General features: G+C 38.4%; 1 protein-coding gene, 2 non-coding genes and 1 pseudogene across 3 annotated transcripts; 3 read left to right on the top strand and 1 right to left on the bottom strand.

Annotated features, from left to right (window-relative positions):
- The first annotated feature begins 176 nt into the window (after positions 1-176).
- On the top strand, positions 177-1741 carry LOC119416449. The gene is made up of 2 exons (XM_037683685.1): positions 177-624; positions 1374-1741. The coding sequence occupies exons 1-2, from the start codon at positions 240-242 to the stop codon at positions 1739-1741; spliced, it is 753 nt and encodes a 250-aa protein (XP_037539613.1). The 5' UTR covers positions 177-239.
- A 5880-nt stretch (positions 1742-7621) lies between these two features.
- trnaq-cug lies at positions 7622-7693 on the top strand. Its single transcript has one exon. It is a non-coding gene; the product is annotated as a tRNA-Gln (tRNA).
- Positions 7694-7939: 246 nt separating this feature from the next.
- Positions 7940-8011, bottom strand: trnaq-cug. Its single transcript has one exon. It is a non-coding gene; the product is annotated as a tRNA-Gln (tRNA).
- Positions 8012-15907: 7896 nt separating this feature from the next.
- LOC119416561 lies at positions 15908-16026 on the top strand (annotated as a pseudogene).
- Positions 16027-16472: the final 446 nt, after the last annotated feature.

The following is a 16472-nucleotide window of genomic DNA, read 5'->3' as shown; positions in this document are numbered from 1 at the left end:
GAGAAGGTCATGTGTAACTTATACAAACCTAAGAGGATAAAAGAAAGAGTTTGTACATGTACAGTACTACAGCTATTGTTTATCCACCTTATTCTGCAAGAGCGTATGTGGGCTGCCATGACAGACAGGTACCGCCCCCTCCCGGTTTTATACTTCCGGTGAGCTAAAGTGAGAGGCACTTTTGCTAATGACAAATTCTAGTAATTTGTGCTGTAGCAGGAGGCTTAAACAATTCTAATATGAGTTCGGGTTCAACTTGTGCTGTTGTTGGCTGTCACAACAGCTCCAGAAAACTGAAAGACGAGCTAGAAACGTATTGTTTTGCACATCAACAACTTCGAAAGGCCTGTGTGTGCCCAGCGCGTTACGAACTGCACTCCATGCCGAGGAAGGAGGATCGAAAACGAGCGTGGCTGGCAGCTTTAAAACTCAAATACCCCCCGAAGAGAGTTTATGTTTGCTCCTTTCATTTTATTGATAAAAAGCCCACAGAGCTTCACCCCGACCCGGAGCTCTATCTGGGCTATGACCGGGCCCCACCAAAGAAAAGAAGGCAGCTCATCCGGACCACTGTGAGCCAGACAGCTTCCAGCAACATCGACAAAACGGCCGAATCTGTTCCCGGTGAGTGAAATTGAAAATGTGATTTGTCCCCGCTTCACATTTTAATCATGCTTAGCTCTCATCTTTTACTGAATTATATTATTATTAATGTTATAATTGTAATGTTATAATTACTATACTGTGGATGGTGTTAGCATCAGCGCTAGCTGGTTGCAGTGTTATTGTGGATGTTAGTGTATTATTAATTTAATTCCAAAATACTTTATCACTAAGAGAAAGTACTTGATTGGCAGCCAAATCCAAATCTTAAAGACAAAGTGGTTAGTAATTAACATCAGTAGCATGCTAGCAGAGATGTATATGATTTCATGTAACTGTCCGAGAATAGCTTTTTATTTAGCAACCTGGTAAAATTCAGCCCCCAGGGCTGTAAAAGTCTGGGGATTTTGTTAATAAAGAATATGTTGAGTTATTAGAGGCAGGTTATTTGAAACAGACACAGCTGAAAAAAAACCTTCTTTTAAACTCTTTAAAGAAAAAGCTTAAATGCAACCTAGCTCCAACTGATTTTTTTAAGGATGAAAAACTAAAATCTAATCACAATATTTTGATATTATAGCATAATTTGATGGGGCTTAGGAAAATTGAAGGGGGCTAAAGCCCCACTAAAACAGCACTATTGACATTTAAGATGTATCATGTGTGTACGAGTGTGGAATTACAAATTTCCTTCCTAAAACGTAATAAGGTAAGTGACACTTGACAGGTTGTGTTACGCTGATTTGATTTTGTATTTTTGTGTTATTCAGAGTGCACCGTAGATTCACCGTCAGTCATCCCAGACCTGGCTAGCGTCTCCACACAACCTCCTGGGCCACATCTGCACTCAGTCCACACACAGTGGGAGGACCCTTCGCTAAAAGATCATCATCAATACTGCAACACGTCTGGCAGAAAAGATGTCCAGGACAAGACGACTCAGTGTGATGAAGTTGCATTTTTTCTTCTACAAAATGACGCAGACGCTTTGCTGTACACTGGTATAGCGTTAGAAACATTTAACACTCTTGTGTCAGCACTGGAAGGAGATGACAACAATGAATTTACAATGCCTGTACAAGATCAAGTCCTTATAACACTTATGAAAATAAAGACTAATCGTGTCTGCAGCCCTTAAGTTGATGTTATACTGCTGCTCTGCCTTGTGGTGTCTGAAGTTTATCATGCTTAGACGTTTGGGTTGAAGATTCTTTGCTGTCCCAGCATTCCACCTGCGCTGCTCATCTGTACATGCTAGCCCCGTCTTTCCACTGATCACAGCATTCTGGACCTGTAACAATTTAACAGACTTCAGCTATCACTGCTCCTAATAAAATGAAACAAGTTATTTACATCCCTGCTGTTGTCATTTATTTTTTCCTTTTCTGTAAATGTTAGGTTGCCTTGCATCCAGTCTGTACTTTTTTAAAAACAAATAATATAAAAATACTGTACAGCCTTTTTAATGTTTAATTTTTTGTGACAGTAGATCACAGGCTGCACAATGCTCTGGCTTCCACATGTAAACACAGGCAGACAGGAAGCTCACAGCTTTCGCCCAGTTCAGTGATTCTGATTCAGTGATGTAAATATTCTGATATCCAGATAAGTGATATACCTTCCACAGAATAGCTGCCGCATGACTGCATGATTTTCCCAATCCGGCGATACAGGAACAGCCGACCGTTTCTACCACTCCACTTTCTCTGAGCATGACCCATGCTAAGTGTTTAGCTTGACCAACGCTCTGGCTCGGCTCAACAGCTGCTTTCAGAAAGATAAAGTCGCCTTGTTTCTTGAGCAAAACTGTATCTATTTTGTTGCTGTGGAGGTAATTATATGCCTCTGTGCTTTTATAATTCCGCAATTCCTCGCCATCGACGCCTTCAGAAAAAACAAGGTAATTAATAATATCGATGTAGGTAATTCCGGGCCATGATTTCATATCATCTACCCAGTCCGTGAGAAATGATGGGTGAGACACAGTTAACGACTTATCTTCGCAGCTTTTTAAAACATCCTTGCAATGTATCCACCTCTGATGTGCTGCCATTTACTTCAGGTAAAGGAAACTTTTGTGTCAAAAACATTAAATTGCTAGCAAGTGTGTTAACCCACAAACGTAAACAACAGCGCGGGATCGCGGGCGGAAGTAAACAACCGGCTTCCGCTATGAATTATGGGTAGTGGCGCCAAATCCGGAATAAGGTGGATACAATGAAGGAAACGAAACAGAAGGCAGGTTGTGATAGTGCAAATATGCTTATTTTGTTTCACAGCAGAGTAGCTGACTACTACCATGTGACAGTGTCACTTGGCAGTAGTCATGGTGTTTACTGAGTTCATCAGAGAGACTGCCTGGGGGGAGAAACAGTCTCTTTGGCAGCTGTTTATGGCAAATAGCACTCTGTGGCGCCAAACTGAAGGTAAAACATTTTGTGACTAAGATGTGTGGGATCTGTAGAGACGTTACCAGTCCTTTTCCTGGCCTTAGACCTGCACAAGTCTTGAATCGAGGGAAGGTCAGCCCCAATAATCCTCTCTACAGACCTGACTGTTCGTTGCAGTCTGGACTTGTCCTGTTTTGTGGATTACCCAAACCACACAATGATGGATGTGCACACAACAGACTGAATATAGGGCTGTGTAGAAGATGACCAGCAGTTCCTGTGGTAGGTTATACTTCTCGAGTTACTGTGGGAAGTAAACTCTTTGCTGGGCCTTCCTCTGAATCATGTCTATGTGTGAGAACCATCTCAGGTCCAGAGAAAGTGTGATTCCCAGGAACCGGAAGTGATCCACAGTAGACAGTGTTGTTGAGGATGGTGAGGAGTGGCAGTATGAGGGGAAGGGGAGGGGGCTTCTCTGGACATCCACTGTCAAGGTGGGGGGGTGGGGACTTCCTCGGAAGTCCACTGTCATCTCCACAGTCTTGAGTGAATTAAACTCCAGGTGTTTCTGATTGCACCAGTGGACCAGCCGATGCACCCACTGTCTGTATGCATACTCGTCATTGTCCTGTGTTGTCATCTGCAAACTTGAGAAGTTTCATAGACCCGTCCACTGAGGTGACGTTATTTGTGTACAGAGAGGAGGAGTGGTGAGAGAACACACCCCTGGTGCCAGGGGATGCTGGAGCTGATGATTCTTGTGCAAGAGAAGATGCTCCAGAGCCTCACATGCTGCTGCCGGTTGGTCAGAAAGCTGGTGATCCACTGACAGGTGGAGGCCGGCACTGTGAGCTGGGTGAGCTTCTGATGGAGGTTGTCTGGGCTGATGGTGTTAAAGGCTAAGCTGAAGTCTACAAGCAGGATCCTGACATACGTCCCTGGGTGGTCAAGGTGGTGCAGGATGAAGTGTAGTCCCAGATTGAGTGCATAATCTGCCGATCTGTTTGCTCGGTAAGTAAGTTGCAGGGGTTCCAACAGGGGACCTGTGATGTCCTGCAGATGTTTCAACACCAGTCGCTCAAAGGATTTCATGACCACAGACTTGAGGGCAACATGTCATTTAATCCTGTTATGGTGCATTTCTTGGGGACCAGGATGATGTTGGAATGCTTTAACCAGGAGGGAAGCTCACACAGCTGCAGAGACTTATTCAAGACCCGAGCAAAGGTGGGGGTCAGTTAGTCAGCACTGGATTTCTGGCAGAAGGTGGAAATATTATCTGACAAAAAATAACATAAAATTGGACAAAGATACAAACTGTACGTTTTGTGATCTCTCCCCAGAATCTGTAACTTGTTCTGGTTCCAAGGAGTTTTGTCAAAATGTCTGTGATTATATCAACTCAAAAGTATTTCCCCAATTATCACTTACTCTGGAAACATGTTCCTTTTGGTTTCCAGCAAAGTATAAAAATGAGTGCAAAGGAATTGGTTATTAATTTGATAGTCATCCAGGCCAAATTTCATATACACAAATATAAAGTTTAAAAGAAAAGAAAATACAAATTTGTTGGCTTTTTATTTGAATTTACACCGTATATATATGCACTTGATTCATTTCTCCAATAATCAGAAGGAACAAAAAACTAATTTGCTCTCATTTTAGAGTTCCTGATTTTATTTTTACTTAACTTGTCTCAATATTAATTTCAATTTTATTATTGTTATTGTCATTGTATTAAATGCCATTTTTTTATGTACAGTATGTTCAGTCCTCGTGTATCTTGTTTCTGTTGTGAACTTTTGACACAATTTTTTTTTCTTTACAATAAAGTTTTGGAGGATTTTTTAAAATGAAAACTAATATAATGTGAACATTTAAAGTTTTGAGAAAAAGGAGCAACGTCCACTTAGTTAGAAGTTGCTCTAATAGGCAGCAGCATTAATACATACTGTAAAAAAAAAAGTCAGTATTAAATTTTTAAAGTATCTATGTAAATGTTTGACAGTTCTGGGTGTTCAAATCAGCATAACTGAGATTATTTTTTCCTTATACTGCAAAAGGCAGGCAATGTCTTTCCTCTGTGTACGTGTTTGTGGTAATTTGTTGTGTTAGCAAAAAAATCTCAAACCATGTTATGTATTTTAAGAGAACCCTTTAGAACGGAACGGCCACATGTAAATCTGCAACTAGTTAAATTCTGGAGTTAAATTGTTTCGAGATGGCTGCCACAGGGCAGCTAAGGGCGGCTGTGGCTGAGTGGTTAGAGCAGTCGTCCTCCGATGGGAGAGCTGGGGGTTCGATTCCACCAGCAGTCACATGTTGAATTGTCCATGGGCAAGACACTGAACCCCTCATTGCCTCCGATGTTTGTCCCATCGGTGTATGAATGTGATAAAGCTCTGATTATTCTTTGTACCCATTCATACAGCACTCTACTAGGACACAGATAGTGTTGTAAAGTGCTTTGAGTGTCTTGATAAAGTAGAAAGGTGTTTATATAAGTGCAGTGCATTTACAGCCAATCAACAATTCAAAACTACGTATGCACCCATTCAGTGAACTAGGAATATCTCAAAAGACTGCCTCCTTCGACAATAAATAAAATAAATATAATAAATAAAAAACAGTAGAGGTACTGTATTGTATTAAATTCACAAATCACGCAGACAGAAGATCCAACCTAGAATGTTACTACCATCAAATAATCACCACACATACCAGGAGGTAAAGAAAATAAAGACTTTATTTGTTTAAAACTCAGAAAACAAGGGGGCGAAGGACCTAAAAACAGAACTGAATATTATGGGGTACCGTTTGTAAAGTTACACAGTCAAAGATTAACAGTAATGTTTTTGGTTTATTTAGCCTTTCATAAGAAAAAAAAAGTTGTTTTTTTTCCAAAATCATATTTTCACCATGTTATTCATACATTTATAAATGTCATAATTCCAAACTAAATATTTAATTTACAAACTAAATATTTAATTTACAAACTAAATACTTAACTTGCAAGTTAAATATTTAGTTCCACACTAAATATTTAGTTGACAAACTAAATGTTTATGTCCAAGCTAAATGTTTAATTTGCAAACTAAATATTTAACTTGCAAGTTAAATATTTAGTTAGAAAAGTAAATGTTTGTTTTGGAAATAAAATATTTAGTTTGGAAAATAAATATTTTGGTCTGAGCTAAATATTTAGTTAGCAAAATAAACATTTATTTTGGAAATTAAATGTTTAGCTTGGAAAAAATATTTAGGTCTGAGCTAAATATTTAATTAGCAAATTAAATATTTAGTTCAGGAATTAAATGTTCAGCTTAGAAATTAAACACTTGGCGTGGACAATAAATATTTAGTTTTGGAAATTAAATGTTTAGTTTTGAAAATAAATATTTAGCTTGGAACTTAAATATTTAATTTATACCTAACTATTTAGTTCACTAACTAAATATTTAACTTGCAAGTTAAATATCTGGTTTGCAAATTAAACATTTATCTTGGACATAAACATTTAGTTTGTAAACTAAATATTTAGTATGGAGCTGAATATTTAGCTTGCTAACTAAATATTTAGTTTGGAATGATGACATTTAGAAATGTATGAATGGCATGGTGAAAAATATGACTTTGAAAAAAAACTTTTTTTTTCTTCATGAAAGGCTAAATAAACCAAAAATATTGCTATTAATTTTTGACCGTGTAACTTTACAAACAGCACCCCATAGAATATCCAAGGCAGTTTATAATCCAGATTCCACCACAGCAACACACCTCAACTAGTTTAAGTTTGACATCCTCCTCTAGAGATATGGCAACCACAACAACCAACATGCAGGTTGAGATTCATAAAACTGTTCACTCCTAGATAAAACCAAACACTTCCGTTGAGTTTACTAAACTAGCTCGCCCAGTCGACCCCTTTCCAGGTTCTGAGCTTGTGACGCCGTCCAACACTCCAAGGAACACCTAACAACCCTAAAGGACTGCAAACGACACCCTCCTCCATCTGGGTGCCGCCACAACCACAGAAAGCTGTCTCTGCTTGATTCTGAGACCTTTATTTAGTCATTGCACTGCTCCTCTACTCATTTCATACCTGTCCCTTATAGTCTCTTTGTCTCTGATGAGTCTTTCCCAAGAACATCACAGTTTCATTGAGTTCTAAAAAAGTTAAACCTAGTCCTCTGGACATTCAAAAAACAAAACAGGTGCTATTTATAAGACTGAGCTGAATACAGCACCTCAGCCTGAGGAAGTCTTTGGGATGAAAGATGAAACGTTTCTACATTTTTTTGTTGTTTTGTTTTTTTGTTTTTTTGAATGTCCAGAGGACCAGATTGAACTTTTTTGGATTTTTCTACCTGGATTATTGAGTTTGCATCAGGATATATTCTGCTGTTCCTCAGTTTGACCAACAGGTGGCAGCAGGAGATGGTAGGGAAGTAGCTCATTTTGTTCTTCACGGTTTGTCGTGAAGGCCTAAAATTATTTAAAAGAAAATCATATCTAACTGTTAGGACAAGCTAGTATTAAAACGTGAAAACATACAAGCGCGCACACACACGTACATATCTCAAATTCACAATTATGTATATACAAGATATGGGTATGTATCGTCACGTGGTTCCATGGTGTAATGGTTAGCACTCTGGACTCTGAATCCAGCGATCCGAGTTCAAATCTCGGTGGGACCTTAACTTTTCATGACATTTATCATTGGTTGTTTGCACATTAATATTTTCTTTACAACCAGAACTTGAGGATACGTTTACATCAGCTCTTGTCATTAAGTTTGTGTCTCTTCCAAACACTGTAAAGAATAAGATCAGCCAGTAACAGATCATAAAACAACTGCAATAGACGCAATGGAAAAAAAGGGTTTCTTTTTCGTGTTTTATCTTCATTTGAATTTAAAATTAAAGGATCATAGTAAAAACAGCAGGTTCCACCGAGATTTGAACTCGGATCGCTGGATTCAGAGTCCAGAGTGCTAACCATTACACCATGGAACCACGTGACCACAGAGTGATCACACATTTATTTTAACGTGTCTATTGGTGTACATATATCTTTTAGATTGTGTAGTTGGATATGCTCTACTAACTAAAGTACTAAATATACATATTCATTTCATGTCTTCTCCAAAAGCTGGAAAGGACTAAATTAATCTTTCGCCCGCGGCCTGCTGCCACCTACTGGTCGAACGGAGGAAAAACAGGATGATGTCATATTGAAATGCAATCAAATGTGAATGGTCACAATGAATACAAATCAATACTGCAACACTTCAAACCCAGAGTTGCAACTAAATAATTTTTCTTAGGTGTTTTTTTAAGGTAACAGACTTACTTGGAAACATAAAGAGCAACAACACGTCCACCAACACAAGGTTTGTGAACATTTTTCATTTACGGAGACATTTAAGGAGCTATTTTGGCTCAACTTGTAACAGTTTTATTGTTCTTATCTTTTCAAAATCAACTCTGGATCTAAAGTATATGTGGCATGTCACAGGTAAAGAGCAAATGAATTCTGTATCTGTGAGCAACATCAAGATTGTCCTCAAGCAAACGGCCTACATTCGGTTATACATCAAGTGAGTCGGTCAGCATTCAGAAGCTCATCTCAAGATCAAATGTCAGAGTGCTGATCCCTTTTTCAGGAACTAGACAGGATGTATGAATGTAAAGCATCAAATACAGTTATATGAGGGTGTTTTAAGTCCTATATATTCTGTAACAACAGTACAATGTCCACCTTTTCATTGTTTAAAACTGGGTACTTTGCTGTAATAAATGCTAACGTTGGACATCAGTGGTTCCTTACAGTGGGTGAGGGTAAAGATGGTTTGAGTTCATGACAGCTACACTTCTTGCTCTATAAATGTGCTAAAGTATATGAATAAAATATGCCAATTTAATTGTCAGTTTGACTTCATTATATCTCCTGGAGTGTCGTAAAGCTGTACTTCAGTTAATGTGATATTCACTTTAATGCAAATGTTGATCCCAGTTTCTTCTGTGTGGTTTCTGTCCTCTTTTCTTTGTTTTCATGCACCTCCCAGTGTCCACTTCCTTGTTGTTCAGCTCCTGTCACACCTGTCAGGTACGTCTAATCACTCCAGGTGTTTTTCATTCTGTCTTGTCAGCATTTCTGTATAAAGTCTGCGTCTTTTCATTCCTCCTGCGTCCACGCATTATCCCTCCACGGTTCTGTGTCTGCTCATCATCTCCTTAAGTCCTTGTTTTTGTGCTGTCCCATCACATCTGCTTTGTCTTGTAAAAATAAACGGAGTCTCCTGTGATCAGTCTGCACGTGGGTTCAATCCTTAAAATGTCCATCATGTTATCTTCTACAGGTGTGTTCATGTGAACAGGAACGTGAAGTGTAACCAATTAATGTTGAATATTCTGTGAATGGAAGAAGTACTGAGAACTCAGAGGTTTTCTTTAGTACAGCTTATAAAGAAATATAACCGCACCAAACCAGGTTCAGGACTGCACAACATTCCTCAGCTTTTATTTTCTTTTAACATTTTGTCAGTTCCTAAGTTTAATCAATGTATTAATATTCTTCCTGCTTTTTAGTTTTGCTTTGATTTATTGTTCTTCTGACAGTCAGAGCCTCACAAACAGAACTGTTAAAGGTGAGGAGGAAGAGGAGGCTCAGTGAAGAGCAGCAGGCACCAGATGTTCTGAATGACATCAACTAAACCAGGGGAGAAAAGGAGACTGAAACACCTTTACTTTGACATGAAGGACTCTGAAAATGACTTTCCGCCTGAAGAAAGGTGTCGCAGAGACAACACTGATGTTCACATGAGAAAAAGACAAGAACTGGTCCAAAGGGTTTCGTCTCCATCAGTTCTTTCGGTCTACTGGATTTGCAGCTGCGGACAATGAAATGAGCTCTTCTTCTAGAGATCATCAGTGTTTGAAGCAGCTGCAGATTCTCAAATGAAAGAAGATTCTCTTGAAACCTCAGTAACGCTTCAAGTTGACGTCAACAAGCTTGAACTGAGTGATTGCTGGTTTGGCAGGAGGTCAAACTTGTATAATAAGTTACCAAAATAAAAGCCTGTTGTAGTCACAAAGTACAAAAAAATCAAAACCAAACAGAGCTGACACATTAGCCATGATATCTCTGTGGTTCCTCCACCTCTCAGACCCAACGTTGTCTTGATGTTGGAGCCGGAGCAGAACTTGAGTCAAGGAAATCTGACCGACTGATGTGCATTCAGACATTTATCCAGCCCTCGGGTTGAACTGAACTAAAACTGATGAATCATAAACAGACACACACTTTATGAAGAATCACAAAAACCTTCATACCAAATAAATCTACAAGATAAACTGACAGTATTCTTCAAGTTTACCTCTTTTTTTTAATTGTTTGTTTTTATGCGAGAAAGATTGTTCAAATCAAATTCTATTAGAAGTGTCTTGTGATGGTTCATTTGTAAATTAAATAGAATAATAAATAAATGAACTTTAAACTTTATCAGTTGGACCTCTGTACATTAAAACATGGCACTTTTCCTGGTTCATTCGTTTGCTTTTGAAGTAATCTCAGAAAATGAGATAAAAAACTTTTCATTGTTTTGCTTTTGCTGAACATGCAGTTCACTGTTAAGACTTTCCTGGAAGAATAAATGCCATGTTTGAATGCAAAGCAATTATTTTATTTGGTTAATTCGAACCATTAATGCATCCGGATGATTTGAGTGAGGTAGGAACTGCTTACACCACATTACTGTTATAAAGATATAAATATAATATCAAAGATGACAATTAAATATGGAGTCCATCTAAAACCCCTCGAGGACAGCAGAGGGCAGCACATAAAAAATAATGTCAGATTTCTTCATCAGATCTGTTCGTCTGGTTCTTTTGTGCTGCGTGGGAGTTTCTCTCATAGTCATAAAATATAATAACTTTTTCTTCTAACAAAGATATCAAAATGTATGATTTCTACAAGTATACATGTTCTCATATGAGCATAATAAAAAAATAAGACTCAAAATTAAGAACACAATATTTACTATCATTTAAATGAAATATTGTCCACAAGATCACAATTATTTTGTGCTTTCGCTCAACTTTTAATATTTTGATCCTCATTGTTCTGAAGGTCTTAAGTGCTGATGTTGTCTTGTTCTTTATATACATGCATTTTATTTTTCACCTTTGTGTGAGATTTTTATTTTTGAGGGGTTTATTGTCTTGGTCATATTGGGATTTTCTCCTGGATGGTGTGTTTGTCTTCATCTTGGTTTAGTTTTTGGATACAGCTGAGAGCCCTTTTCAACAAACTATGACAATCATCTCACTTTGATCATTTTAGGATCACTGTGGTAAAGTTAGAATTGAGATTTAAGCATTTTCCGCCTTTTTGTAATCTCATTATGGTTATTTCTTGAGTCATTTTAGCTGTTTTGAGGCTGTGTAATGTTGTTTTAATTGCTATGATGAAACAAGCTCTTTGATGATGCATTCACGGACCATTCCTGTCACTGATATTTTCACAACTTCCAGTTGAAGATGTCGTTATTTCAGTAAAAAAAAAAAAAATGTCTGCAGAAGTTTCCACACCTCAACACTTCAGTCACGGCTTTCAGCGCCGTCATCGGTGACGTCAGGGAAGGTTGTAATCGGTCACGTGGGCAGCGCAGCTCTGGACACAACGCCTCTCAGGTCCGCACGGTTCGGCTCCTTCATTATTACAGAGCTTTCTGCTCTGAAACACAACAGGAACAAACAGGACGAACAACAACCAGTGAGGAACCAATCTCTGACTCGACTGAGCCTCTTTCCATCTTGTGAGTAAATCTCTTCTTATAGAAAATGGCAGCATTTAAACGACGCTGCTGTGGGTGGATAATAATTGTGGATGTATAATAATTGTGGATGTATAATAATTGTGTAATGTGTTCACAAAATGAGGTCTTAGCTGATTCTGAAGAGTAAAATGAGCGTCGGGTTGTTGGTAAATCGGAGTCTTGCAGCTCTGCAGGGATGATTAGAAGGTTGTGTGAGCTGTGCTCTCATTGGTTGCATTATTTTACCCAGGCCTGTTTTTTTTTATTGCATCCTGTGCTGGATCCATGATGGCTCTGGAAACCCGTCTCTGTGGTGTTGCTTTTTAATGCATCATTTATTTCCTGCACCAGATATTCACATCTTCAGTTATCCTGTGGGTATCTCTAGTCCTGATTCTGTTCTGTTTATCTTTGGGCGTGTGTGGTCCCCCCCCCCCCCCCCCCACACACACACACACACACACTCACACACACCTGTCAGACAACGCAAATGGCTGAAGATGAGGGGTCAGAGGTGTCCTCGTGGCTAAAAGGGAACAGATGCAATGTTTGATAAAAGTGATGGTTTCATCTCAGGTCAGGCTGCCCCCCCCCCCCCCCCCTTCTTGTTGTTGGCACAGCCCTATAATCCCTGGACAGCCTGGCTGACTGTCTGTCCAGCAGCTTCTGTCTCCATCATGGGGTCACGATGACACAGATTTTATAATTTACAGGACTTGTTCCATTTGTGCAGATGTCAGTGAAAAATGTTCCAAAAGGAATCAGCAGAAACATCTTATTTTTACTTACGAATACTTGTAGCATGCTTGAATGAGTTTCAGCTGCTGTTAAACGGCCTATAAGTTGTTTTGAATTAGATTCAAAGAAAAGAAGAACTAACAGTTGCTCAGATGGTGTGGACGTTTACAAAAATCGTGCGCTATTGTCACCGGAAAGTACATTGTTGACACTTGATCCTCTCAGATATTGGAGCAATCTTATAGTTAAGATCTTCCTCAATATGGAAAATTTCACTGATGGCTCAAGTGCGAGAGAAGTTGCTGCCAAAATATCAGTTAGACGTGACTCATGGACACAGCGCTGGATGCGAATGGGGAAGTCGGTTTGAAGAAGAGGAAATCCGCCATGTCCTTATTTGTTGTGAGAATATAACGGAGAAAAAAACTGATCTGAATGAAACGATGGCCGATCTCACAGAGACATGAGTCACCCACTTCTCTGTCGTTAGCTAACACAGGATTGCCACATCAAGTGATAAATAAATGAGAGGCCTCTGAGCAGGTCCAACAGATGTAGACACACAGACACAACAACCAGAATGATGATACATTACATAAAAACTTTGTCACTTAGCAAAGAGCTAATATTAAAGGGAATATTCTGTGAAATGGTTATGAGCAATTAATATCTTACTTGTTGTAGATGGCTCTATGACAGCTTTAGTTTGGAAAAATGAGACCACGAGGCTTCTGTCTCAAACATTTTAAAGCAGTTTATTTACATTTTAGAATGCTGCACCACATTAGAAAAATGTGTGATTTGATTTTGTTCTTTAATTTGGTGATAACAATAGCAATCTTCTAAGCCAGATGTGTCCATCGAGGCGACTTGTTGGACTGACTACATATATAACTATTATCAGCAGAAGACAAATGCACAATTCTTTAAATATAAAGGTCTATGATTTATTGCAATCCATTGCAATACTGATACTGCACTTACAGTGAAATGTTGATAAGGCTGTGCACTTCCAACAGTATCCTGTAGCCATCAGTTTAGAATTGCACAGCTATTAACATGGATTTATTTAGTATTTGCAAGACTGAACAGTGGCAGCAGTAGATAACTGTAGCACTTCTGGTGCAGCACAGGTCAATTATGACATAAACATCATAATATTTATGCCTTAATAACCATATATTGCTAAAATGACAGTGGTGTAAACATTCACATAAACAGAATGCTTTGAGATTGGAGTTGTTTTGAGATGGCAGTAACCCACTTTAGTTATGGCTCCATTTAGATAAACCTGCAGTTTATTGATTGGTCAGAAATAATCTGTTCTCAAAACTGAGTTGTTCAAAGAGCTGTGTACAGTAGTCCCTCACTAATTCGTGGTTCGTTTGTCACGGGCTCGCTCTATCGCAGTTTTTCAAAATAACATTGGACATGACACACAATTGGCTGATTGATGGATGAGCCGCACGATCGGCATGGAATTTTCATTTAAAGTGAATTATTTAAAATTATTTAGCACCTGCTGAACCTCTGTGCAGAACCACACTGCAGGATAAGCTTCCTCCTGCAGCTGGTCAGCTGATCTCCATGCAGAGCGGAGAAGTGGGTGTGGCCGAGAACGCTTGCAGGAGGCAAAGAGCAGAGGAAGCAAGGAGCTGAAATCATGACATTCTGTGCTCTTTTAGAGCTTTCAGAGTTTAAAAACATTGTTTACAATATTGCAAGAGAGTGGGAAGTGTTTAAAACACACACACACACATATATATATATATATATATATATATATATATATATATATATATATATATATATATATTAGGGGTTGAACGAGTATATCATTTTTAAACTCGACATTAACATAATAAAACCCGAGTAGAACTCGAGTATTTGATGACGTCATGGATCTCAAGATACAAAAATAAATAAATAAATAAAACCGCAAAAAAAGGTAATTATTTACAAAAAAAAAGACCAACAAAACATTGGGAACGTATATTATGCTCCTACCATTTCTCATACTGCAAATAAGACACAGGAAAAACTAAACTATTAGTTATTATTATTAAACTGCAAATGTGAAGAAACATGCAGCACGTCAAAAACGAAACTTAAACCGAAACTGGTTCTGGTTCGGTGGATTGGACCCGGTGTTACACCATACTCTGTGACCTGCAACAGTGCAACACCGCCCCCTACGATCATACGGTGGTCACATAATATGACGTCACCACGGATACTTGACGTAACATTTTTAACCTCGATAGATGTACTAGCAATCAATGTGTAGATTACTCGAGTACTCTGTTAATGCCCTAATATATATATATATATATATATATATATATATATATATATATATATATATATATATATATATATATATATATATAATAGGCTATATATAAATGCTAAAATAAAAAACTACTTACTACTTGTACTACTATTTGCGGTTTTTCACTTACGGGTCTTCAGGGTATGAATCCCTCGTGATAAACGAGGGTGTACTGTACACCAGGTAAGAGAACAGAGCTGAGTTTGTCTCAGATGATGGAACTGGACTCTTGGAATGACGTTGCACAGTGAAGATTTTAGCTTCTTTTTGGGGGGTGCTCAAGCACCCTTAATTTTAACTCAGCACCCCTGAGATAAAAAGGAACCATCATTGTGATTTTGTAAGGAAGCTCAGTTCTCAAATCTTAGATTCACTGAAATATTTAATAAATTTGGAATAAGTGATGACTATTCACAAGTCGGATCCTCAACGCCATTTGTCAATCAATCCAGTAGATTCATCAGCAACTAACCAGTCAGAGTCCTCAATTTGTCCCAAAGTGAAATGTCCCTTACCTGCAGGAGCTGCGCCTCCTTTTCCTCCAACAACATCGTCAGGGTTTTGCATTACGAACACTTTGCGGTCAGAGGGATTTTGTGATAACTCATCAGAAAGAAATGGTTCAATGTTGTCAGTGTAGAACATAATTCAGACAGCATTATCCTGAGTGTTTAGAGGGTGGAATACAGTTTATTCAATTTCCAAAACCAAAATGGAGTTTTGAAATATGTAAAAGAGGAATAAAGCCCGGCAGCTGACCTCATGAGCAGCTGAATATGACAGTGATAAACTAAACCACCGCATATCGGTCTGTATTAAGGTAATTACAAGTAAATCCTCTTATTTTTCCTCGTAATTACATTGCATTCTTTATGGTTACATTAAAGGTTAATGCTTATAGCTAGTTGTGTTTTGTTTTATGTGTTTTTTATGTAGATATATGTTGCAACTTCTGATTTCATAAGTTTAGTCTTTGTTTGTTATGATCAGTTAAAAGTCCTATTTGTGACTGAGCGCCTCATTTACAGCCATACCACCCTGAACACGCTGGGTTTTGACTGATCTCGGAAGCTAAGCAGGGTCGGGCCTGGTTAGTACTTGGATAGGAGACCACCTGGTAATACCAGGTGCTGTAAGCTTTGACACTTCTCACAAACCACACCATGGGGTGCGTTGTTCAAGCCGTTGTCAGTACTGGGGGCTAAGCACCCCTTAAGGTCAGATCCTAGAATCACCCCTGGTATTTGGCTGCACTGTGTGCTTTCAAACATGATTTTTTTTCTGATGTAATGAGGGGAACAGATTCAAACTGAAAGGAACATGTGTAGTTTATTATTGCAACCATGAGGTAAACAAACTGGATTATAAGGTTGTGCTCAGTCAGAAATCTCTGATTTTCTGAATCTGAATTCTGACTTCAGGGGGAATTCTAGTTTATTATCACAAATTAATTCTGAAATTTAACATCCAAGTATGAACTGAACGTGACATAAATGTTCATAATCTTTCCACAGAACCTTACTTGAAAATATTTGCACCATCATTTTAATCTACTTGATCCACCAGTGAAATGCTAGAAAAATAA

Source organism: Nematolebias whitei, chromosome 10 (genome assembly GCF_014905685.2).
Source record: "Nematolebias whitei isolate Nwh7 chromosome 10, NemWhi1, whole genome shotgun sequence".
NCBI classification, from domain to species: domain Eukaryota; kingdom Metazoa; phylum Chordata; class Actinopteri; order Cyprinodontiformes; family Rivulidae; genus Nematolebias; species Nematolebias whitei.
Note: the sequence above shows the minus strand (reverse complement) of the source record. Positions and strands in the feature narration are given on the sequence as shown.